Source organism: Sciurus carolinensis, chromosome 2 (assembly GCF_902686445.1).
Source record: "Sciurus carolinensis chromosome 2, mSciCar1.2, whole genome shotgun sequence".
Classification (NCBI taxonomy): domain Eukaryota; kingdom Metazoa; phylum Chordata; class Mammalia; order Rodentia; family Sciuridae; genus Sciurus; species Sciurus carolinensis.
The window spans coordinates 146,484,439-146,511,862 of record NC_062214.1 but is presented as its reverse complement, the minus strand read 5'-3'; the positions used below and the strand labels follow the sequence as shown (position 1 = coordinate 146,511,862).

Here is a 27,424-nt window from a genome sequence, read left to right as displayed (position 1 = left end):
TTACTAGCAGTCACCAGAGTTTATAGAAAACTGAAATGCAACTCTAAATCAACTTTACAAAAAAAATGCTTTAATTGATTTAGGGTCAAGGGTTATGGTGTACGACACAACTCTTTTTCCTTCCAAGTTATTGGGTTCTTTGTGAGAATTGGTGTTTTAGTGTATACCTTGGGATTTTCCCTGATTTCGCACCCCACAGCGGTTAAGATATTTGATATAAGAATATTTGAAATACAATTGCTTCTGGATTGTAGGATAAGCTATGCTGTGCAACGTCAGTTTAGTCTCTTAATATTTTCTGATCATCATACATAAGAATTTTAACAATTACTATTTAAAATAGATTAACATTCTTACACTGATGGGTATAAGGAATTGCTAGGATTACTTAGATGAGTTTTTTCTTGTAATTTAAGTTGTAACGTTTATGCTGCAAGTAGAACAAGTAATATGTTCTTTGCTTAATATTTGATTAGGTAATCCAGCTTCAAGAATGGATGATTAAAATCATCAATAATAATACTGCTATATGTGTAGAAGGAAAACTGATGTAAGTATAACATTTAAATATTTTTGTAATAAAATGTAAGAAGACAGTTTTCTTGGGCTGGGGATATAGTTCAGTTGATAGAGTGCTTGCCTTGGAAGCACAAGGCCCTGGGTTCATATCCCGCGCACCACAAAAAAAAAAAAGAAGAAGAAGAAGAAGACGACAGTTGTCTTTAAAAAGTTAAAAAGTAATACAAGAGAAACCAGGCACAGTGGTACATGCCTGTAATCCCAATGATCTGGGAGATTGATGCAGGAGGACTGCAGGTTCCAGACTAACTTCATGACTTAGTCCCTACGCAACTTAGTGACATCTTGTATCAAAGTAATAAAAGGAGCTGGAGATATAACTTAGTGGCAAACCATCCCTGGGTTCAGTCTCTAGTACCAAAAAGAAAAAAAGAGAAAAATGATATCTTTCTATAAAGCTATAAAAACTTTCATATAAGATTATAAAGACAAAAATATACAATGACTATGAAAATACTCGCCATGTTGATTGCCACCAGTTTTCTTATTTTTTCCTGTTTTAAGTTGTTCTTTAAATAGCAACAGCTCAAATTGATATGGTGCTTTATTTTTTTCTGAGGTTCTAGTAAGTAGACTGGTATTATCTGCTTAGTCATATATGATCCTTTAATATTTTTTATTTTCAAAACCTATTCTCAGTGATAACACAGATTTTTTGATAAAACAGTATATGATATCAGTATTTAAGGTATGTACATGGAAGTTTATAAAGTTAAGTGTATAAGATCTTCATTATTCACTTTGCTTGCCTTGTGCCCATTTTCTTAATATCCAAGATGTAGCCTAGATTGTCTTTGTAGGAATCCCATTGTTGATGTTTATACCAGAATTACTTAGGTAAGTTACTTATCCTCTTTCAGACTCAGTTTCTTTATCTGTACAATGAGAATATATTATTACCTTTTTATTTTTTTTCGGCAGTACAGAGGATTGAACCCAGGGGCATTCTATCACTGAGCTATATCTCCAGCCTTTTCATTATTTAATTTTTATTTTGAGACAGGGTCTTACTGTCATTTCATTTTTATTTTTAAGATGTGGTCTTGCTGTGTTGCCCAGGATAGCCTCGAACATGCTATCCTGCCTCAGCCTCCGGGATTTCAGGTGTGAGCCACCACACCCAGTCCTGTAGGTCATTTTAAGAATTAAATGAGTTAATATTAAAATACTAAAGGAGAGTGATTTTAGAGTATTATTTAAAACTTTGTTAAATAAAGCAAAAAAGAATGCAAGAAGAGAATACTGTATTAGGGTATAATATATAATCCATTTGACTGGATTAAAAGAACTTCCTTGCTTATTATGTTTGTAAATATATGTTATTATCTGATGAATGAGAGAATGTTCAACATTCATCTAATATATCTTCTTAATTTGTTCTATTTTATATTTATTCTTAGCTTCATTTAAAGAAATATGAAGAGTAGATTTTTGGGCCAATGATTTGGATAGTTTGGTTTTTTTCCAACTGGAATTTCTTTTTTAGTACTTTTCCAAAATGAAAGGTAAAAACATTTGGTTATATACTGTGGGGAAACACACACACACATACACACACACACACACACACACACACACACACACACACAAGATTAGATGGTTCTGATATGTTTCTGCGCCTAGCCTGGTGATGGACACCTGTAATAATCCTAGTTATTTGGGAGGTGAAGGAAGAGGATCACAAGTTCAGGCCAGCCTGGACAAAATAGCAAGACCACAACTTAAAAAACAAACAAACTACATTTCTGCACAAAAGTCAAAATAAATTGAAATCTGAGGGAGAGAATCACGGAAAATGTTCTTTGGAAGCTTAGTATCAGTTAAGCTGAAGCTGCAAATATTACCTGCACAACTTATTTAGAGAAAGCTCTGCTTCCATGCTAATGATGTATTTTATATCAGGGACATGGTTTAGTCACAGTACTCAAGGACCACATTAGTGTAGCAGTTAAGTTTTGCTGCAGTGTTTGTGACGCAAATATTTTGTAATTTGATTAACAATATTGCTATTGTTGCTATAGCCAGAGTGCAGATTACTGCTTTCTATTAGAAATTTGTAGACTTCTATATGTATATTATGACTCCTGGTAAAATGTGAATATTCTGGCCTTCACTAAGTTATTTTTTTCTTTTAGAGACATGACTAACATATATTGGCACAGTAATGTAATTATAGAGCGGATTAAGCACAATGAAGTTAGGACTTTATCAGGCAACATTTATATATTAAAAGGATTAATAGACAAGATTTCCATGAAAGAAGCAGGTAAATCAGTATCATTGTTAATTAATAAATTATTTTAATAAGTGAAGCAATTAACCACATTGCTAACAGTGATACATGTGTGTATGCGTTTTTAAAATTATGAGTAAATTAAAACAGTTGATCAGATTGTGTAAATTTGCATAAGAATTATCATTTTTGTTGAATTTCATCATTGTTATTCACAGTTTAAGTTTCGTGATTTAAAAAATTTAAGTGAAATACTCTTATTTATAAGGAACTGCTTTATAAGAATATAACTGAACTCCTTGGTTTCCATCTGTTGAACCTAGCTGACATAACCCCAGTCCTGGTATAATCTAATTTGCTGCATGTTCCTTGCATATAGCTGACTATAGGTGGAAAAACATACCCAAATAGTCTACTTTAAATTTATGCTTACCAGCAACAAGTTATAGTCCAGTTCTTTAGTGGGCCCTTGTGCTGCTTGGCATTCTACTGTATTTCCCTAATTTTTATTTACTCTCCCATCCTTCCTGATTACTATTTCATGTTTTTGGAAATCTCCACTGCCTTCTCCCTCATACTTTCTCAGGTAACAGGATAGAATAAGAGGGGAGCACCTGAACAATGGGAACATTCGGAAGAGAATTTCCCCACCACATTTACTTACCTTTTTATATCTATATGTTCTTTCATTGTGAATGTACTATCCAGGTTCCTGTATATGTCAGTCTTTCCATTTATATACTAGCTCCCATTTTTATTCTTCTACTTGAGGAAATCACTCCAGTAATTTTCTCTTCTGCTGTTTCAAAAACAAAACAAAACACAGCTCTTTTAAGCATACTTCTTTCAGCCACTGCTCTCGTTTACATAAAAACAACTCTCAGAAGATTGTCTATATTTACTATATCTGATTTCTCTTGAGTTCTCTCCCTTTTTTTTTCTTGAACTATTTAATTATGCCTTAACCCCCGATTCTTCTCCAAAACACCTATATCAAAGTCACCAGTGGCCTCTGCATTGCTAGATCCAGTATACACTTAATAGAGTTAATCTACCTACTTCCTTGAGATACTTTTTTTATTTGGCTTCTGGAAAACAATATTTCAGTTTTCACGTTCCCTCACTGCCTGTTCCTCCTTAATTTATTTGAGTATTTCTCTCTTCTTTGCCTCTAAGTAATAGGGTAACTTAGGAGTCTTTCTCCACTCCTTTATGTGCTGATTCCGTTTAGGCTTGAAATGACAAATGCCAGTGTTACAATTCTTTTTTTTATTTTTATTTTTATTATTATTTTTTTTAGTTTCCAGTGTACCTTTATTTTATTTATGTGCAGTTCTGAGACTCAAACCAAATGACTCACACATCTAGGCAAACAGTCTACACTGAGCTACCACCCCAGCCCCCAATGTTATATTTCAAACCAAGATCTCCCCTAAGGGTCCAGTTCATCTATTTGATATCTCCATTGGGATGTTTATAATTACCTCAAATGTAACATCCAATCTTCCTTAAATTTGCTTGGCCTATAGTCTTCCCCCTTTTTCCATGCTTCTACTGACTTGCAAAATCCTTGGAGTCATTTTTTGGGATAGGAGAATACTAGGGATTAAGCCCTGGGGTGCTCTGTTACTGAGCTACATTCCGGCACTTTTAAATTTATTTTTCTTTTAAGGTAGGGTCTCACTGAGTTGCTGAAACTGAACTGGAACCTGAAGTCCTCGTCTCAACCTCCTGAGGCATATGCCATCATGCCCAGCTCCTTGGAGGCATTTTTAAATCTTTTAGTTTCTCTCATACCCACATCTAGTGTATCAGTACATCCTGTTGGCAGTATCTCGAAAAGAACTTTAAAACACAGACCTCTGCTGCACCACTGTAATCTGGACCTACCTCATCTTTTGTCTCAGTTTTTTGTTTGTTTTAATACTGGGGATTGAACCCAGGGGTGCTCAGCCACCAAACTACATCCCTAGCCCAGTTTATATTTTATTTTGAGAAAGGCTTTCATTAAATTGTTTAGAGCCTCGCTAAGTTGCTGAGGCTGTTCTCATATTTGCAATCCTCCTGCCTTAGCCTCCTAAGTCACTGGATTACAGGTGTGCATCACCACACTCAGCCTTTTGTCTCAATTATTATAATTGCCTCTTATTTGATCTCGTTCTTTCTCCACTCATACTTCCAGACTCTTCTCAAAATAGCAGCTAATCCAGTTTTATTAAAATAAGTCAGACCCTGTAGCTCTTTTGCTCAAAGTCTTTCCATAGCTTCCCATCTTACTGTAAGTAAATGTCCAGGTCCATAAAATGACCACAAAGCTTCAGATTATAATCTGCCGTGCACTGTGTCCATTTGAGTAGCCTACTAATACTAACCCCTCACATTACTTCTACTCCACTGATTTTATTATTCCACAGACAGACCAGGTATCCTCTTGCCTCATGGCCTTCACTTTCCTCTGCTTCTAACATTCTAATTCCATATTGCCACATGACTCATTCCCTCAGGTTCTTCAGGACTTTTGCTTAGCATTTCAGTAAGGTCTTCCCTGACTATCTGTTTTCTAAATTGCTGTTCTCCCATGAACATCCTTATCCCCGTTCCCTGCAGAACCATCTGGCAAACAGAACATTTTACTTATTGGTTTGCTTAATTGTACATACTAGAAGGCCAGTTCTACAAGGTCAGGGATTTTTGTCTACCTTGTTAACTGCTGAATCCTCAGTATCTATGACAGTGCTTGGTAGATAATAAACAAAAATACATGCTTCCTGACTGATTTAGTGAATTAATGATATCTCTTTAAAATTCTAGGCTTTTAGATAATTGTTGTTGTTGTCATTTATCCTTAAATAGGATATCCATATTTTCTCACAAGGAAATTTATGTTTGGATTTCCAGAAAATTGGAAAGAACACATTGATAATTTTCTAGAACAATTAAGGTAAAGTATTCTTTTAAGATTTTAAAAATGAATATTATTAAGGTATAACTTATATTTAATAAATGCATGCATTTTAGATATAAAATGTAATGCACTTTACAATACATACATATAGTTGTTTTTTGGGATGGTACCAGTTTTGAAGTTCTCTTTGATCTCAAAAGAGTTTCAGAGAAAAATAACACTTTGTAAGAATTTCTGTCATGTTGATAAATCTAAAAGGGAAATAAAACTTTCAGCATTTTTCCAGAAATCATCTTCATTCACCTACCCTTTGAAGGGCATAAGGGTGTTTAATACTAGCCTGAAAGTTCGTGGTCCTTTTTTCTTTTCATTAATTCTCAGTAGTTATTCACTGTCAGCTACTTAGCAGACATTGTAGTTGGTAGTAAGAAAACAAAGAAGAATTTAAATAATTCTTGTTCTTAAGGTGCTCATAGGGGATACAGAGCTTAAAGTTAATCATAGTACACATAACTTATAGGGACAGATGGTAAGTATTTGTGTGGATATGTTGTCTCTATTGCAACCACTCAGTTCTGTCTTCTTGGCAAAAAAGTAGCTATAGGTAGTATGTAAATAGGTTAACATGTCTATGCTTCAGTAAACTTTATTTACAAAAACAGACAACTGATTGAATTTGCCCCATAGTTTTCTTATAATATCAGCTTAAGTAGGAAGTAAGAGCATACAGTAGGAAGCAGTTAGGTTTTATGAATCCTCTGACTCAGCATGTTGCACTTGAGTTCTCTGTGGAGTAGGGGATGGAAATCTGGAAAATTTTAAATTGTAACATTAAAAATACAGTTTGGCTGGGAGGGGGGAGCTTTATCTGAGGGGGTTTCATTCATTTATTTGTGGGTTTAGTACTTTATTTTTTGAGAAATAAGATTAGAGAAAAAAATAATATAGTTGTCTTTAGGGCTGATGAAAAGAACAGGGAAGAGACCAGAAGAAAAGAGAAAACTGCAGTGTTTGCCTCTCACACACGAAAATCAAGAAAAAATGATGCTGAAGAAAACCAAACAGATACCGTTCAAAAGGCCAGCACCACTTATGACCTTGATAGTGATAATTTGGGTATGTTTGGTCTTTTCTCTATTGGTATAGAGGTAACTGACAGACTATTCCATTTCAACCTTTTGCTAAACTATATAGTCTGTCTTGTATGCCACCCCCCCCAAAAATGTATGAACATTAATTTATAGCCCTTTCTAAGTAATATGTATGAGTAAAAGTTACTAAAATCTGTTTTATACATTTCTTCCAAATTTACCTTGACCTATAACTAAGCTGTACAGAACTTATAAAACTTTTAAAAGACTTAAGGATTGTTTCTGCCAAAAACTTGACACACTGGATATAAATGAATCTGTATCTCATTCTAACCACTCCCTGCCCCCACTTTGGAACTTCCCTCCTCTTTGAAACTTTGCTTATCCTTTCCAGTACAAAAAAAGGAATAATTTAAATTTACTTGCCTTGTCCTAGCAAAAGTTCACTATAACTTCACTTTCTTCTCAACTCTTCCTTTTATCAAAAAGTCACCTATTACCTCTAAATTAGGCATATTACTTATTATTATTGCTAGCCCATTTTGAGTGTTCTGGAGTCCTAGAACTATAGCATCTGATATTGACTTTTTTACTTTTGAATCAAAAATATCACTGAAAGTATATCTCACTTTCAATTATTTATATATTTTCTTTTGTCTTAAACCTTAAACTCCATCTCCCTTCCCCTCCATTCAGAGCAGCAGTTTTTAGAAATTTTAGCTGAATTGCAGATATGCTTCATAAAGTGTTTCAGAAAACAAGGGGCAAGTAGGTTCTATGGGGGTTTCAGCCACATCCATTGTGGATGAGGGAAGGGTTAACTGTCTGAGGATGATGCCAGCAATAAATCAATCAATTACTAATAAACTTATCTAATCAATAAATACACAAGAGCCAATACTCTTTTCAAAAGGAAGGGGGTGTGAACGGTGGGCCATACCAGATTTGGCCTCCAACAAGATGGAGAACCCCACCTCCATCTTTATTTATAGTCACACAGGTAAAGGGACCCAGACCAGGAGGGACTCCTTCTGTGAGGAACAGGATGGGGTGGAGTTAGGGAAGCCAATTGCTTAGGGAACTAGTATATCCCTAGGTGGTGAGCCACTCCCATACAGGGCCACCTATTCCCCAGCGGTCTGGGACTTAGACCTCTATATCCCATGGCTCAGCCAAGTCTGATTCTGCTAGACATGAATGGCTCCTCACATATTCCCCCTTTTATATTTTTTAAAATGCAAATGATGGGCAGTTATTTTGAGGTTTCGGATCTTGGTTCTGAGGGTATGGCAACATATTATCATGATACAAAAAAGAATTAATAGCACATGTACCATTCAATTTAGGAAGTATTTGATCAGCTAGAGATGTAGAGTCCATGAGATCAGTTTTACTTTTTGAATATCCTGGTTGTGGCAATGTGATTTTATAAGATCCAGGCTATTATTATTGCTATGTCAAATGTCCATTAGATGAATCTTAATTATCTCTTAGTTCCATTGAGAAGTATGATATTTAGTTGTAGCAACACAGACATGCTTACAGTCATTATGGCATTTTATCCTTTGTTTAGATTGGAGAGTGAAAGGCTCATCACTGATATTTGTAAAAGTAGCTGTTAAAAGAATTTAATTTGATCTCAATCATTTTATGACAGAAGGAATTATGCCCCTAGATATAATGAATGTGGGAACAGATAGAAACCTAAAAGAAAGCATTAAAATATATAGGACCCAAATTATCATCAAATAAGAAATAACTATTAGAATATAAATGTGAATTGTTTATCTTTCTAGTGTACTATCAATCCATTTGTTGGATTCTAATTTGATCCTTATTACTTGGTTACCAGCAGTGCAAAGTAATATCCAAACAATAGGGACTAGTCCAAACTGCATGGAGTTTCAAAATCAGAATGATTGTATACCTAATCTTATTTTGTATTCTGAAAATAGTTTTAAATAACTCAATTGTTTGCCTAGTTTCTTAGATCTGTCTTTTAGCAATTTTTGAAGATCAATCCAAAAACACATCCACCACTTTTAGAGATTTATGTAGTATTGGCAACACATTTGTATATTTTATCCATTTAGGAAAGGTGCCAGATTTTATTGCAGAACAGTTAAAGCAGTAAGATATTGGTGGATATTTCATAGAAATAACTGGCTGTTTTATAAGAAAGTCCCATCCTAATAACTGTTTGAACATACAATCTTACATTCCAAGGGCCAATATAATTGGCTGGCCTAGGTATTCCTTATGCTGTCTTTTCCTGAGAAGTTACCTCTAGACAGCCAGAGTGTCTATCATGTGACCAGCATACAGATAAGCTTCCACTGTAGCCAGTATAGTTAAATCCATTCACATGGATGGGCATAATGTACCTATAAAACCCCCCATCATATGAATATCATCAATAAATACTGGGATTGATTCTCCAGTCCACATCGTTGGGTGTATTAAAGGTGGATCTGAGAAATGGGCCCAACCAAGTATGATTCTGGTAGACATGGATGGCTCCCCACAAAGTTGGAATACAAATTTAAAAGGCTAAAATTTAGTAACCTGTTTTGCATACTAGCTGTGTCTATAGGAAAAACATTCAGCAAACAATTTAAAGCACCCTTTCATGGACCTTGGTCTATATTAACTGTTAGGAACTTAGGGATGAATAAGATATGATGCCTCCTTCAGGAAGTTCACGTTAGGGTCAGATACTGTATTTTATTATAGTCATATCATTTTCCTATTATGACTTATTCTTTGTTTTATGAAACTTAAGACATTGAGTGTCCTCATGTCACAAATTATTTTGAGTGGTGTTGGTTGGTACTGTTACTCTTTTTATTATTGTTATCATTACATGGTCCATGAAAAAACTAAATTAAAACTGTGCCTGACATTAAATAACTTAAGATTATATAGAGTTACCAATCCATAATTTAAGATAATGTCATTGTGTGTGTCTTTTAATGATTTACCTAAAGTAGTTTTGCCTATTTGGTATTATAACCTCTACATTATAGTATTACTGTTTACATTTACTGTTACTGCATTTACCAGAGTATATTATAAATGATCTAAAATATCAGCCTCCTTCACTATACAGTAATATTGTCAGGAGTTGGGATCATCTATTATACATCTTTACAACTTCTTGAGGAATAATAAAAATGTTTTTGTAATTTTATAAGTATTTTTAACTTATATAGACTTTTAGCTCAATAACCATTTGTTGAGATATATTATACTGTGGGATCCCTAAATAGGCCACCCTGAAATAAATTTCTTAGGCATATTTCACGATGGCTCTTCTGAGAAGCTACAGTTTGTAGGAAATTGCTTTTTTAAAATTTGTTTTGTTTTGGGTTCTGGGGATTTAACCACTGAGCTACATTGCCAGCACTTTTTATTTTTTGAGAGAGGGTCTCAGTTGTTTAGGGCCTTGCTGAGTTACTGGGTCTGACCTTGAATTTGGGATCCTTCTGCCTCATCCTCCACAGCCACTGGGATCCCAAGTGTGCACCACCAAGTGTGGCTGAGAAAGCCTGCTTTTTTTGGCAAAAGAAATTTATATCTATAAAGAATAGGAACAGGCTTTTCTTTCTGCCTGAGAAAGATCTGTGCACATGAAGAAGAGATTAGAATCTGACATCTAGTCTAGACACAGTTTATCACTGTGTCTTATGTACATAGCAGACAATCCTTGCTCACTATGAACCTCCCTATCTCAACCTTTTATAACCTGCCCCCATGGGCTCCCTTCCCCCCAAAGCCCAAGCCCTATCTCTTTGTTTCGCTCTTAAGGAGCTTCAACAATCTAGTCCTTTCAATCTCCTACTTATGTTTGTGGCTCTCATATTTAAGCCTTTTAAAAAATCTTGGGGTTTGTTTGTTTGTCTGTTAATCTGGTCAGTTCATCTCATAAACTAAAATTATCAAACCTTTTAAGAAAAAAGTAAATTTATAGCTTCCCTACAATATATTATAAAATGTTTTTCCTTAAAATTTTAATTAGCATGAATTTAGTTATACATTGGAGTATTGAAGAAATATAAGAGTATTAGCTTTCTACTTAGTTGACATGCAGTTAGGATGAATAGGAATTTGTATTTACAACATGAATTAACATTACTATTCTGTCTTCAGATGTGACAAGAAATTCAAACAGTTATGAGTATGGTTCTCCTTTTTTTTAAGAAAATAAAAGTGATTGAAATAACACCTAACTATACAGATTGATTCTATCCAGTAAAATTGCTTTTCAGCACAATATAATATAGTGAATATTTGTGACATTTGGCTAGACAATTTTTTTCAAAGTTGGCTCTTTAATGTAAAAGAGCACCTTATCTTTGCTGTAATCATTTATTGAACTGTCCATCATTGTGTTCACAGAACTGGGGAATAAGTGCAGTGGATTGCCAGGACCTACAGGAATAAACAATGGCTATAGTAATTGTCAAAATAAACCGCCACATAACCAAGTAAATAATACTACTCAAAATAGAGGAGAATCTTACTTTTCTAATCAGGTAAGGCATTACTGTATATTGCTTGTTTAGAGGGATAGTGTACTTAAAAAGGCTTAGAACCAACTTAAAAGACACAAGTTCTGTTTAAGTACCAGTATGAATTTTGTGGATCAGTCCAACTTCAGAAACTGTAAAAGTAAAGGAACTTTATTGGGATCTTAAGGATTGCAATTCAGGAAACCCAGATTCAGATAGCTCTAAATCAGTGTTCCATAGAAGGCTGGGAAAAGTGAGAATTTATGTAGAACAAATAGTGTTAATCTACTACAAGACAAAAAACAATTTTTTTGTGTGAAGAAACTGCTTTTGGTGTTGAGAAAACAGGTGCTAGCAATAGGGGCCACATAACCAAGAGAAAAAAGAAAAAAATGTATATATGTAGTAAAAATGTCCATAGACGAGTCCACTAACTTGTTTACGCATCTTGGCTCTGGGTAGAATGTGATTATCTGTTCTAGCTGCCTGAAGTTAGAAGGCAACCAAACTTTACAATCCTAGGTCACAGCTGGACTCTTGCACAAGTCTTCACTTGAAGGCTCCTGAATCCATTTTGAAAAGCTCTTCTAATGTTTCCATTGTGACTTTGCTATATATAATTCTCATAACTTTTCATTAACTTTGGAATGATAGGTAAAAGTCTTGATGTTTATTTTCCCCGGTCATTAGTTGAAAGAGTGAAGCTTAGAGCTGGGTGTGGTGGTGCATGCCTGTAATCCCAGCAACTTGGGAGGCTGAGGCAGGAGGATTGCAGGTTCAAGGTCCACCTCAGCAATTTAGTGAGGCCCTAAGCAACTTAGTGAGAGCCTATCTCAAAATAAAAAACACAAAAAGGGCTGGGGATTGGTTCAGTCGTTAAGCACCCCTGAGTTCAATTCCCTGGTAACAAAAATTTTAAAAAGTGAAGCTTAAATGAAATTATATTTTAAAAGCACTTGAAAAATGACCAAGTAGTAAGTCAGTAAAGGAATTATATATAATAGTGTATATCCAGATGGTACTTCTAATGAGTTTCTGAATGCTTCTACTAATGAAATTTTTAGAACTACAAGTACCAAGAAGTTTGTAGGTTTGATGCATGTTGTGAAAATGCTTGAGATCATGTTTAAATGGTAATTGTTGAAATAAAAGCAAGTCATCTTTTCTTTTTTTATTTTTTTTTAAGAAATTGATTGGAAAAAAAGAATATAAAAAATTATCTTCAAAGAAACATGAAAATTATGAAGAGATAAATGAGAGGATAATTGAAAGTCAGAAGCAAGGTAATATATCTTTAATTCTTTTGTAATGATAAGGAGGAAGCTACTGTTGAAATGCTTTTAATATGATAAAGGTGATCTTTATAAATTTTCTAATCTAAACTATTTTAATGGCTTTAAATGTTTGGTTTTGGTATTTTTACATGAAATGATTTGCATAATAAAATAATCGGTTTCTGGACTAGGCTTATAGCTCAGTTTGTAGAGTGCTTGCCTTGCAAGCACAAGGCCCTGGGTTCAATCCCCAGCACCACAAAAAAAAAATAATAATAATAATAGTCAGTTTCTTTAAATACTACATTATGCACAGGCCTGCCTTTTCTAACCTGGGTACAAAGTAATTTTATTTAGATCACAAAATTATATGTATTCTTAAATATGCTTATAGGAATGTTTAAAGACTGAATCCTTTCATGAAATGAATACCATGAATTAGTTTTGTGTTGTGTGGATTTTCAGAGAAATTTAATTGAAATCCTGTGTATCAACACTTAAAGAACCTTTCTCTAAATATTAGTGAGTTCAAAATTGAATATTTATTTAAATCCATCAGTCTAATAGCATTTTTTCTTTTTATGTTTTTTATTCCTATATCTGAAAAGAAATGAAAATGAAGAATATTTATAAATGTGAAGAGGAAAGCAATACTGCTTAGTCTGCCAGATTCATATGTATTAGGCTAAAGTATCCAGAATAGGCAGAATCTTTATTAAGATTATTTAATAAAATGGCTAAAAATATTCTGAATAGAAATGTTGTGTTCAAAATTAGAATTTCAGAATTTTCTAATTTTTAGTTGAACACTTGAATTATATGAGGAATTAGGGGAAAATAATTTGCTCATGATTTGAAGATATATGATGCCATTGAAAAATCTTACAGAAATGTTTGGGTTACTTTTGATTAGTACCACTTCTTCATGAAATATAATTTAGAGATTTTTCTTCCCAGATTCAGTATTTTGAATTAGTCTTTCATTTTGTTGTCTATCTTGTCAACAATAGCATATAAAATGTGTAGTCTGTTGTGGTATGATGATTTTTGTGGTGCTGGGGATTGAACCCAGGGCCTAGAGCTTGTGAAGCAAGCACTCCACCAACTGAGCTATATCCCTAGCCCCTTGTATAATGATTTTAAATTTATATGAATTTATAATTACAATAGGTAATTTAGAATTTCAGTTAATTTATCTTCTGATTTCTCAAGTTTCAAATTAGAGAACTGTAGTCAACATATTTTCTTTAGTGACATATGATATGATAAAGAATCTCCAGTTATTTCATTTTGGTTATTTTCCCATAATTCATGGAGTTAGCAGAGATTCAGCAAAGGTTTGTCTCTGACTACCATCAGGGTTGAGGTAGAGCCATACAGATTGAAGTTCCATGTTCTCTTAATTCCATCCTTAACTAGCACAACTATTGTTTCATATTTTACATGTCTAGTAAGGTTTAGTGATCCTAGTGGTGTTCTTAATGTCTTCTAAATATTTTAGCTCCAGAGAATAAATTTAACAGGTTTTTTTTTAGTGTCCGCAGTATAAAAATTTGTACGAACAACAGCAAAAATATCCAAACATGAAAATAAAGTTCTCATTATTAATTTTTTTCCAGTCTAATTAAAAGTCCAGTGTGCAATTATAATGCAGGACACATTCTCAGACATGGTGTGATTTTAAGAGTATGCTGGAAGCTTAAAGAAGAGCTTTCATTCAGTTGAGGGGATCAAGACAAAGTTTGTGGTTTAACTGGGTTAGAGAATAAAACCAAAACAGGTAGTTTTTTGGTTTGTAGAAGGGTGAGGAAACTTTACAAATACAGTGAAAAGCATTAAAGCCAAGAACCAAGCAAATCTGAGAAACAGCAAATGGTCTGATAGAATATGGTGCAGATTTGAGGACAGTGAAAGACTGGCACTCTATTGAAGGCCTAGTAGAGGAGCTTTTATGTATACCATTAGACTGAGAGGTCATTGATAGGTTTATGTAAATAATTTTGTTTATAATTGAAAGAGCAATGATTTGAATTTACCTGTGCTTCAGGAAGATTAATAAGACAGTATATACAATGGAACTTGGGAAGAAATATTAATGTTAAAATATTTTTCTATACTTAAATTAATTGAGAGCTAATTTGAGATTTTGGTCTCTGGTTTTTTCTTGTGAAATTAAAGAGAGAACTGAAGAACTGAATGTACCCATTGATATTCTAACCTCAAGAGAACAATTTTGCTCAGATGAAGAAAGAAAATACATGGCGCTCAAGCAGAAGGAGGCTTATATTTTAGTAACACCACTTAAAACTAAAAAATTGATAGAGCAAAGGTGCATGAAGTATAATCTGTCCTCTGACACCATTAAAGCAGTAACAGACTTTGCAGTACCAAAGTATCAGGAAGAAACTTACAAGTCAGACTTAAACAAAACTGTGAGTCCCATGAGTATAGCCACAGAGACTTCGGAAAATACATTTGAGTGTAGTGTTTGTCGTAATAATAATAACAAGGAAGATTGTGAGGAATGTCATCTACTCACTGTCAACCAGAAAATTAAAATGCCTAACCCTATAAATGAACAAATGGTCACCTGTGACTTTCAGGAAAATTCCAGATCGCTATCAAAATTGAAGAAAATTGAAAATCAAGTAGCTATGTCTTTTTGCAACCATCAGTCCTCACTGAATTTGTCAAGTGAAGAAAGTGAAACAGAAAAGGAAATCAGAAGGAAAGTAGAGTTTAAGAAAACCAGAGCAAGAAATACCAAAGAAACAATGGTTCAGCAGAGAAAAAACACAAGAAATACCACAAGGAATATCTCAGTGATTTCAGAATCTGAAACTGAGGAAAGTGAAAATGAATTTCATATTAAACAAAAGAAACCTAGGTCTTCTGGTAAAGAAACTATTCTGAAATCTGATGTTAGGAATAAGCTGCCAGTTATTGAGGGAATGAGATCTGATAAAACTAACAAGCACCCCTTAGAATGTTTACCTTCCTTAATTCAAGATGAGGAATGGAATGAGGAGGAGTTACAGAAACTTCATTGGTAAGTAGTTAAATATAACTCTGAACTATGTACAGTGGCTACAAGAGTTAAAAACAAAATACATCAATAAGGAACTACTCTAGTGACTTGTAACCATTATTACTATAAGATGCCAATAATTAGTTTTTCAAAAGAGTAGGATTGATTTGTTGTGGCTAACTCAGGTATGGTTAGAATTGGATTTGTCTACATAGACTTGACAAGCAGTTTGGGTAATGTGGTAGTACAGAAACCAGGCCCTAATTGAGTGATCAAGAATGAATGGGAGAGGCTGGGGCTCAGTGGTAGAGCGCTTGCCTAGCATGTGTGAGGCACTGGGTTGATCCTCAGCACCACATAAAAATAAATAAATAAAATAAAGGTGCTGTACCCAACTACAATTAAAAATATTAAAAAAAAAAAAAAGAATTAATGGGAGGGCAAAGACATTAAAGACAACTAGATGGACAACCCAAGAAATCTGGCAACAATGGGAATAGAAAAATTCAGGGGGACCAAAAGCAAATGTGAAGATAAGGGAAGATGTTTGTTTGCTAACTTGCTTATTTGTAAGATGGCTGATGACAGAGTATAGCGGTATGCTGATGGAAATGATCCAGTGGAAAAAAGGAAGATGTGATTAATAAAGGAGAGGATAACAGGAATGTTTCCTTTGTATCCCTTCAATCTTATAACATTTGGTCAAATCTGGTTTCTTGAAACATTTTTTCCTCAGGCATCTCCATAACATTATATTCTTCCGTTTCCCAAATGTTCCTCCTCTGCCTTATATTATTCATTCGTTTATTCATTTTTTACTGAGGATTGAACCTAGGGGTGCTTTACCACTGAGCTACATCACCAACCCTTTTTAATTTTTGAGATGGGGTCCTTAGTAAATTGCTGAGGTTGATCTGGAATTTGCATTCCTCCTACCTTGGTCTCCCTAGTTGCTGGGATTACAGGCATGTACTACCACTCCTGGCCTCTGCCTTCTTTTCAGACAGAAGGTAATCTTCCTTCTTACTCTTCAGTGTTCTTGTTCTAAGCTACTTTGTGTGTGTGTGTGTGTGGTGCCGGGGATTGAACCCAGGGCCTTTTGCATGGGAGACAAGCACTCTACCAACGGAGCTATATCACTAGCCCTAGGCTGCTTTCTTTATGGTGTCCTCCTCAGTGATCTTTTGTCCTCTCATATTCCAACTCTTCTTTTTTTTTTTTTTTTTTTTTGAATCATTTGAGTTTATAGTAAAAATGCAAGCAATAAGTGAGCAAATAAGTAAAAAAAGGTGCAGTGGCACATGTGTAATCCAAGTAACTCAGAAGACTAAGGCAGGGGGATCACAAGTTTGAGGCCAGCCTGGGCACCTTAGTGGGACCCTATCTCATATAAAAAGGGCTGGGGATGTAGCTCAGGGGTGAATCCCCCTAGGTTCCACCATACTGAAAAAAACAAAAACAGACTCTACGCTTGTAGATTTCAGTTCAGTAGGTATAAGATGACAGTAATTTACATATTCAAACTCTCTAGTGATTATTTGGTCCTGCAGGCAGAATTGAAATTGTTTTTTGTTGTTCATAAGAAAGAAGAAAAAAAAAAACAAAAAACGAGAAGTAAGGCTACTTCCAGAGTCCAGGCAAAAATCATCAAAGGTCTGAAAAGGAGTAGTGTCAAGAAAATAAGCTGTAGAAAGAATGACCCTATGGAATATCTCTTTGGTAATTAATGAGATTAAAAAAAAATCAATAACGTCGAAGAATTTAAACCTAGTTTTAGAAAGAATTACATTTCCAGAAATTAAAATGGGCAGGCAAAGTGGGTGGAGGCATGGGAAAGTTTGTTTTTATCAACCAAAAATAAAGTTCTCAACCTTAATTGTATTAAGGCAGACCTTATACAGTGATATCCAGCAGGGAAAAGTTAAATACAAATCTAAATAAAAGAATTCAGGGCCAGAGAGATAGATTTGACAGTCACTGTATTAAAAAAAAAGTTGGAGGGCTGAGGATATAGCTCAGTTGGTAGAGTGCTTGCCTTGCATGCACAAGGCCCTGGGTTCAATCCCCAGCACCGCAAAAAAAGAAAAAAGAAAAAAATATTCTAATAGATACATAAAATTACATCTTCATATTTTAAGCACTTAGAATAAGTTACTAAGCAGAGGAATAATATCTTTTTTCCAAAAAGTTATCTAGAATGATTTTGGTAAAATTCCTTCAGCCCAGTAAACCTCATTTACTCAATGGTATGCTTTCAGGAGATTTGACTTTCTTCTTGTTTAACTGATTTTGGTCTTCCATAGTGCCGTTGCATCTCTTCCGAAGCACAAACCTGGTTTCTGGTCAGATGTAGCTATGATGGTAGGTTCTCGAACTGCTAAGGAATGCCAGAAGAAATATATGGAAGATCCTCGAGGAAAAGGTCCTCAGAAAAATGTCATTAAGAAAAAGCAAGCCAATTCCAAAGACCAAAATGGTAACCTTTGTAATTTTTCCTAGTGCTCAGTACAGATTTCTTATCACTCACCAGTATATTTTATATTTACCCATGAGTCTTATTATAGTATGTTATAGGTATATTATAGGTATTTTTTAAAAGTGTTAACCTATATAGCTACTTCCATTAGTAGTAGTTTTGTAGCCTTTCAATTTGTTCTAGGAAATCTGAAATTAAAGATTCAGTACCTGAATTATTATTCTGAGAATCTAATTTGATTGACACCACTTGTCTAGGGCTCTGTAGTAACTCACAAGAAAACTGAGAATAAATTTAGTCCTTATAGTCCCAAGATTACATGCTCACGTCCATGGTTCTAGTAAAAGGTGTTTTATGCAAAAGAAGTCCTATAATAAGATTCAGAGAGATAATTCACTAAGTTTTACATTTTAGCTAAATAACCAAATCAGACATTTAGTAGCAGAGTTGTGGGACATAGCCTCTCTCGCAGGGTAACAATCTCTTTAACCTCATCCTGCCTAATCTTAACATAATTTAATGAGTTTAATGTAGGCTAATCATACTACCCAGATGTCAATGTAGAATCTTTTGTTATATAGGAGACTTAAAATAATAGAAGCTGTTAACTTTTTAAAGCAGTTAATATATGACTAAATCCTAATCAAAATGTTTTTGATAACTCTTAAGGTGAGAGAGACAATGATAAAAAGCAGAGTATTAAGATAACTGCCAAAGTGGGAACTCTTAAAAGGAAACAACAAATGAGGAATTTTCTGGAACAGTTGCCAAAAGATGACCATGATGATTTTTTCAGTACAACACCTTTACAGAATCGAAGAGTATTGGTAAGAGTCTCAAATACATGAAATCATTGTTTTCTTAACCTGTGCTGATTTTTTGGGGTTTTTGGGGTTTTTTTGTACCAGGGATTAAACCCAGGGACACTTTACCACTGAGCTACATCCCAAGCCCTTTTATTTTTTTTTTTTGGAACAGGGTCTTGCTAAGTTGCTGAGACTGGCTTTGAACTTTTGATCCTTCTGCCTTAGCCCTCTAAGTCACTGGGATTAGAGGTGTGTGCCACCACACCCAGCTTCTTATATTGACTGTATTTTATACCTTTCATTTTTATGTATGGTTAGTGTTCATAACTAATATTTCAGCCAAGGATGAATAACTTTTATAGATGTGACTAAAGAATAGGTTAGGAAGCGATCTTCTGGTATATGCCATTTTCACCAGTTTCTAGAGTCTGTCCTTCAGTGGTTCAAAGGTAATATTGTGAAACCAAATAGAAAAGAAAGAAATAGGTCAAAACATATATGTTTAAAATGTAAGGAGATTCCAAGATGGCCAAATAGAGGTTCTCAGCACTCCTTTTCTTTTTCCACACAGAAGACCAGAGCAACAGATAGATAACTACATTCCAAGAGCCTAGACTGCTGTAGTTTGACACCATCTTGAGAAATAGTCACAGTTGGAATTCCTACTGCCCTAGGGGACCAGAAGCCTCTGTATGTCCCCATCTCATGGGCCCCATAGATATTCTACTGTACTAAGACAGAGGGCTTCAGCCTCACAAACCCAACTAGACCCAAGGTGCAATTGACTGCACCACCCACGCCTGCATAGTGCCCTAGGCATGTGGTTAAACTCAGCAGTAGGGGATACCCCCAGGACCCAAGATACCAAGGCACTTCCCCCCTGGACCTGGTACCCATACCTTTTCACTTGCTAACATTACCACCAGCCCCATTGGCCACCTACCCATTGGCCTGAGAGCATATGCCCCACACTGCCTCTGCCAAGTGTATATACTCAGTAGTTCCAGCATTGCTACAGCTGGCATTACTAGATGCCCCTCCCAGCAGTGGAGCCCACACCAGTGGTGCCTTAAAAACCACTAAGAGAAACTTAATTTGTACATGAAAACTAAACATACTCTTGAATTAACATTGACCAGTGAGGAAATAAAAAAGTAAATTAAACAATTCCTTGGAACAAACGAATAAGAGCACAACATACCAAAACCCAAGGAATACAGTAATACTAAGAAGAAAGTTAGCCATAAACCCCTACATTAAAAATTAGAGGGCTGGGGAGATAGTTCAGTCGGTAGAGTGCTTGCCTTGCAAGCACAAGGCCCTGGGTTTGATCCCCAGCACTGCAAGAAAAAAAAAAAATGAGAAAGATGCCAAATAAATAGTCGAACATTACAACTCAAGAAACTAGAAAAATAAGAGTAAATCAAACCCAAAATTAGTAGGAAAGTAATAGTAAACATCATAGCAATATTTAGTAGAGACTAAAAAAGAAATACAAAAATCAGTGTAACAAACAGTTGGGTGGGGTTTTTTGTTTGTTTTAGTTTTTTTCCTAAGTGCTGTGGGCACATGCCTGTAATCACAGCAACATAGGAAGCTGAGGAATGAAGGTCCCCAAGTTTCGAGGCCAGCGGGAAACTTAGTGTTTGGTCTCAAATTTTTCAGAAAACATGGGGCTATGCTCAGCGATAGAGCCCTGCTGGTTCAGTCCCCAGTAATACAAAAATATATATGTATATGTATAGGTATAGGGAGGTATATATCTATATACCTTCTATATTATAGACTGTTTTAAAAAATAAGTTAAAATGTCCACAGCACACAAAAGAAAGACTGATATTGATGCAGTCTTACATCAATGGGATCATACCTTTTAGAAAGCATTATGGTAATATATTACAAAAGCTATAAAGATAAATTCTGTTCTTAAGAGTTCATCCTAAGAAATTTAGAAGCTTAAAATCTTTGCAAATACTCATTCCAGATTTAGTTTTATAGCAAAAAATGGAAACAATATATATAGTAAATGTTTTTCATAAGCTGTGAAATACAGTACAAATATTAAGTGCAAATTTAAGACTACTTTATAATCTAAATGTTAAATATATTAAGATTAAAGTAATGCACAAATATGTGGCTGTGACAATTGAATTAATAAATATGATAACTGAGTGTGATTTTTTTCAGCTACCTGTTTCTTGGTATTGTTGTCAAATCATTTTCTAAAATTTAACAAGGCTAGTACTCAGTGCCTGGCAGAAAATAGTAGTGGCATTATTTCTGCCTCCTTTTTGCTTACACAAGTTATAGAAGGATGTATTTTAAGGGCACCAACTGAGGCCTTTACTGGGTTCCCTTCACAACATCCTGGTCAGTAGGGGATATACCCTTTATGTTATCCCACCATCATTTCATGCTCTAGACATGGATGTTTAGGACTAAATACAATAGTAACAACATTAAAAGCAGATAGAAATGGAAAGTGAATTAGCTCATTTTCTATGGCATAGGTCTACTTTATCTACAATTTCAGTATAAAGATCTTTAACACTGCATGAGTCCCTACTAAGGGCCGATTATAATAGTGAATCAATTAATTGTTATTATTTCTACACCTAAAGTCAGCAAACTGTGGGTCTTTTGGTCAAATTCAGTTTATCATCTGTTTCACAGAGGTGTCCATTTGTTTGCATATTATTATCTACGTCTGCTTTCATGCGAGTGACACATTTGAGTAGTTGGGACAAAGACTGTGTAGGCCATAAATCCTAAAGTATTTACCATCTGATTCTACAAAAATCATTTGCATACTTCTGGTCTACACAGCCTTTAGTCTTTAGTGTTACTGTCTCCATTTTACATGCAAAAAAAGTGTTTTGTTTTTAGTGATTCTGTCATCTGCTGTTTTTAATTATCTAATTTGGAAAATTATAAGGAGGAAAACAATTCACTAAAAATCATTTTATGATAATGAAAATAAATTCATTTTTATGTGTGTCTGCTGAAAATATTTGTTTTCTAGTTACCAAGTTTCCAGTACAGTCAAGATGCTGATGATATCCTGCCAAATATGGACAGAAATCCAACAACTCCATCATCAGTTATCTTTCCACTGGCAGAAACTCCTCAGTGTCAGCATGTCAGTCCTGGCATGCTGGTCTCTGTAAAAAGGTGAATATTTATGCATGTGATATGTTAATTTTATGCATCAGCATATTGAGCAACATTTGAATATTTCATGAGTTGAGGAACACAGATGTAGTAATGGGAAGAATTATCATTATTTAAGAATGATGGGCCAAGCATGATGGTGCACACCTGTAATCCCGGCTACTCAGGAAGCTGAGGCAGGAAGATGGTATGTTAGAAGGTTTTTCTAACTGTGATGCAAAGTCCAGAAGCCACAAATGAAAAGATTCATAAAGTCAGCCATATAAAAAAATTTTATGCGTTTCACCTGGTATTAACTACCACAAACATTCAAAAGACAGATAATCTCAGAAAAGAATTTACTTCAATTTATCACAGTCAAAAAAGAATTTACTTCAATTTATTCCCTAATGTTTCCTACAAATTAACAAGAAAACAGAAGCTTTTCTCATGCATTTCTTAATATAAAGGTAAATCAGTGCAATCTGCCAGGTGCTGTGGCACACACCTATAATCCCAGCCACTCAGGAGGATGAGGTAGATTGCAAGTTTGAGGCAAGCCAGGAACTTAGCAAGGCCTTGTCTCAAAATAAAAAATAAAAAGAACTTTGGGGGAATAGGTGGCAAAATTCCCCTTGGTTCAATCCGTAGTTTGAAAGAATAAATATAAATAAGTAGACTCTGCAACAATTTGTCAGGATCTGTTAATGTGTATAAACATACATGACCTTTGACCCAGGAATTCTATTTTTATTTTTTATTTTTTTAGGAATTCTATTTTTGAATTGTGAATGTACAGCATATTCATTATAGTATTGTTACAATGGCAGAATTCAAATCCTTATCAGTAGGGACTCTAAAGATGAATTCTGATATATTATGCCATCATACAAATTAATGAAGAAATTTCTTATTACTACTATGGTCAAATGCCCAAGATATATTAATTAAAAACGTATGATGCAGTGAATAATTTGTTATTATTTGCATAGAGGCCCTATATATGCATATGTATGTGTATACTTGCTTTTATTAAATTAAATATGTCTTGACAAGATAGGTAAGAATCTGAAAAATTTGCAATCTTTAAGGAAGGGACCCAGGGATGAACGAAAGAGTGACTTTAATCTTGAATTATGTGTATATAAGAACAATTTGAAATATAAATAAAATTAAGAAATAGGAGTGTCCAATAGTCAGGTGTCACAATGATGGCTATTCCATTTGGCAATTAAAAATGCTGATCTTAGGGGCTTGGATTGTGGCTCAGCAGTAGAGCACTTGCCCAGTACGTGTGAGGCACTGGGTTCGATCCTCAGCACCACATAAAAATAAATAAATAAACTAAAAAAATAAAAATTAAAAAAAAAGCTGATCTTAGTAAGATCCATTTCTATACTGTGAGAGTCAGAAGCCAAATAATGACAGAAAAACTATTCAGTACACTCATGAAGCTCAATGAAACTTTAATTTACATTTTTATTGGAGGAAAAATTATATTTCCTTCTCAATTCACAAATTTTATTTTAAATTTTGTTTTAATATTTAGTGCAGGTGAAAGTATACTGAGAGTATAACTTTGAGCAGTTTTCATAAGCATGTTGTCCAAATCATGAAAAGCTTTAAAAATATGAATTTTTTTCATCAGCTTTAAGGAAATAAGAGATCTAGGCAAGCATGTTTTTATATTTGTCTGAACAAGGATATTCATGACAAAGCATACTGAAAATATGAAAATAACCTAAAAGTCAAAAAATAAGGGAACATTAATGAAATTTTTGTCCAATTAACAGAAAGATATGTAACATTAAAAATCATGTCTTCAAAAACTGTTGACATGGAATAATGTTCAGTGGATATTAGTTTTTAAAAATTAAATAAAATAGCATACGGCATGATCTCAGTTTTATACAATATGACTTCTTAAGAGAAAGGAAATATTTTGACCAAAACATCAACAGCTATTATCTGTACACTGTGGAATAACACTGGTATGAGTCTTTTTGTTTAATCTTCAAGGGAAGGTTGTTTTCTGTTTATACCGCTTTTATAATAATGTAGGACTTTTTTTTTCCCTTATAGGGCAAATACCTAATAGACTACAGTGAAGCTGTCTTTCCTAAAAACTTTTGTACTTAAATTGAGTTTTCTAAACCTTTGCTATTTCTTTTTTTTTTTTTTTTATTGTAAACAAATGGGATACATGTTGTTTCTGTGCTATTTCTTGATTTCACCAGCTCTACTACTTTTTACAAGAATTTTAAATAATTAAATTTATCACTTTAAAAGTGGAAGACTTCTGTTTTGTTGTACAATATACTTAGGAGGTGCTGAGATCTCAGGGCTAAGGGAGAAGATAATTGTTCAGCTGATGTTTACTATCATAAGTAGAACTAGGAATTGCAGGGAATTGAAAACAACCATTATGTTTTGGCTTCAGTTTTCATCTGTAAATTATAAATCAATCCTATTTTCTGAGACTGAGCTGGAGTAGAGATAAGGTAACAAGAAATGAAAAATAAAAAACTTCATAATTGGCATGGGAAATATATAATTATGGAGAAATAAAAGCTGAGCAATTGAAAACCAAACACAATTGGAGAATATAAATTCAGAGTATACATCACCAGGCATAGCCTTAAAGTTATCAGCTGTGAAATTCAATCTGTCCTTCACTAGAAGGACATGAGCAGGAAAAAGGGGTAAATATAACAAAAGGGAGTCTAACAGGAAGTCTTTGAGAGTTTTAGAAAAGGCAGCAAGATAGAGATGGGAAATGTTCGATGGCAGCATTTTGTTCTTTTCCATAGTATACATTCTCATCTTCACTACTGAAAGTCTTTTTTTTTTTTTTTTTTTTGTACTGGAGACTGAACCCAGGGGCTCTGAACCACTGAACCGCATTCCCAACCCTCTTTTATTTAATTTTTTATTTTGAAATAGGGTCTAAGTTGCTGAGGCTGGCTTTGAACTGCTAGGATTAACAGTTGTGTGCCACCTGGCCCAATGAAAATCTTTTTTAAAATTGAAGTAGATTTTAGATTTTATCAATTACTTTTCAGCGTGTAGGTAAAAATATTACAGTTAATGTTGACTTGAAATTATTTTGTATTTGAACAGGGATGATTGTGATAAGTATGTTTATCGTATGCAAAAAAATCATAAAAGTAATGGTGGGATTGTCTGGGGCAATGTTAAGAAAAAAAAGGTAAGTATTTTTATTATCTTTTCCAACATTTATCTGTAAAACAACTATAAGATATGATGTGTTTTATAACTATATATAATAGCTATATAATAGTTCATGCCCTGCAGGTATTTAAAATCTAACATAAATGAATTCTAATATGTGGCTATGATAACTACTGTAAGATTATAGATGGCAGCTCAGCATTTGATCAAGGTGAGAATGAGTAAAAGTTTCCACTTGGGAAGTGAGGTACAGTGGGGAAAAATATAGCTCAGGGAAGGTCATTTCAACCTGTATTTAAAAAAAAAAAAAAGATAGTATCAGGCTGGGGATGTGGCTCAGTGGTAGAGAATTTGCCTGGCATGCATGAGGCCCTGGGTTTTGATCCCCAGCATCACAAAAAAATAAGTATCTATTCAGTTACCAGGGAGTAATCAGACTAATTGAGTCATGATTTTCATAGAAGACATTTCATCAACTTCCATACAACTTTAAAATAGTTTCAGATGGTTTTCAGATTCATCTACTTAATTTTTTCATTCCAATATTTAAAATCCAATTACAGAAAAAAACTTTTAACTCAAGGTTGCCAAAATAGAAAGATATATATACCCTTGAGAAAAAATTAGGAGAATCCTTTATTCCCTTGAATTGTTTTTATTTACATTTTTACTTTCTGATTTTGTTACTGATAACCAGATATAAGTAGTAGGATTTTAGAAAATCTAATTCACCTCAAATTTCCTCAAAGCTAATCTTGCAGAATAATTTATGGGGGCAGATTAGGGGAAATTGATACCCTAAAAGTACTCCTTTAAGGCCAGGTTATGGCCATCTCTTCTTCCCTAAGAAATGTTTATGCAGCATACTGCCTAGAGTATAATTCCTCTCAGAGTCTTTAAATATTAGGATTACATAATCACATCCATGTTCCTGGGCTTTACTTATACACAGGAAATAGTAGGTACCTCACTAGGACCTTGCTTTAAAATCAGTCTGGAGATTCTATTCTTCCAAAGAAATATGAACTCCATATGAACTAGCCAGACTCCTCGTGATCCTTAAGATTCCAATCCCACATTCCTTTGGGAAAACAGCCAGGGACTGAACCCAGGGGTGTTGTACCACTGAGCTACATCCCCAGCCCTTTTTGAGACAAGGTCTCACTAAATTACCCAGGCTGGGCTCAAATATACAATTATCCTGCATTAGCCTCATGACTAGCTGGGATTCCTACTGTACACCATGCCCAATGCTACGTGAGCTTTTTTAAAATTATTATTTTATTTTTTAGATGTTGCTAGACCTTTATTTTATTCACTTATTTACATGTGATGCCAAGAATCAAACCCAGTACCTCACATATGCTAGGAAAGTTCTCTACCACTGAGCCACAACCCCAGCTCCTTGAGCTTTTTTTTTTTTTTGTGGTGCTGGGGATACAACCCAGGGCTTTGCGCTTACAAGGCAAGCACTCTACCAACTGAGCTATCTCCCCAGCCCCTTCTTGAGCTTTTTAATCTTATTTCATGTGTTGTATGGCAATGGGATAATGATATTGTTTTATGTTAGTGAATTATTTTGAGGGCTGAATGATGTAATAGTGTTTTTCCTCTTCACACAAAGGGGGAAAAAGGTACATTTGCATCAGTATCTATGACCATGAATTTTAATCTGAAGTTTCTCACATCAATTCTTAGCATAGGAGGTTTATTGTTATATTTTCTAGTCTATTCCAAATATTCAGTTATTTTGATTATGATAAAGTATATTTTAAGTTTACTAGCCCAGGATTATTAAATATTTAAATGAAATAAATACTTAGTATACTGGCAATTTTTAGAAGCTTTAGCCATTGTAGCATTCATTTATGTTTTCTTATAGTAATGTTTGCCAACAATGAGAAACAGCATTCATTTTTTTGCCCTGGATGAACTCAAGAGAGAATTAGGCTTTTGACAGATAACTAAGTGATGTAACTGTTATTCTGTGGGGATAAAGCATACTTAAATTTGTCTAGACTTGAGGAGGCATCAAAGTACATACCATTTAGCTACTAATGAGAACTCTTTTATAGGTTGAAACCAATTTCCCAACTCCAACATCAAGAAAAATCCTGTTTAACCAAGGTAATTTATTCATTCATTTTGTAGATAAGGATCTATTACATGGTAATTTTTT

General features: G+C 34.3%; 1 protein-coding gene across 1 annotated transcript in view; it reads left to right on the top strand.

Moving 5' to 3' along the window:
* Mis18bp1 (MIS18 binding protein 1) overlaps positions 1-27,424 on the top strand; it is a 43,266-nt gene that overhangs the window by 15,483 nt on the left and 359 nt on the right. The window contains 12 exon segments of the mRNA XM_047542521.1: positions 477-550; positions 2,715-2,845; positions 5,666-5,753; positions 6,676-6,833; positions 11,207-11,343; positions 12,506-12,602; positions 14,772-15,642; positions 17,925-18,097; positions 18,767-18,924; positions 21,926-22,074; positions 25,174-25,261; positions 27,321-27,372. Of these exon segments, the coding sequence (XP_047398477.1) occupies positions 477-550; positions 2,715-2,845; positions 5,666-5,753; positions 6,676-6,833; positions 11,207-11,343; positions 12,506-12,602; positions 14,772-15,642; positions 17,925-18,097; positions 18,767-18,924; positions 21,926-22,074; positions 25,174-25,261; positions 27,321-27,372 (2,176 nt within the window).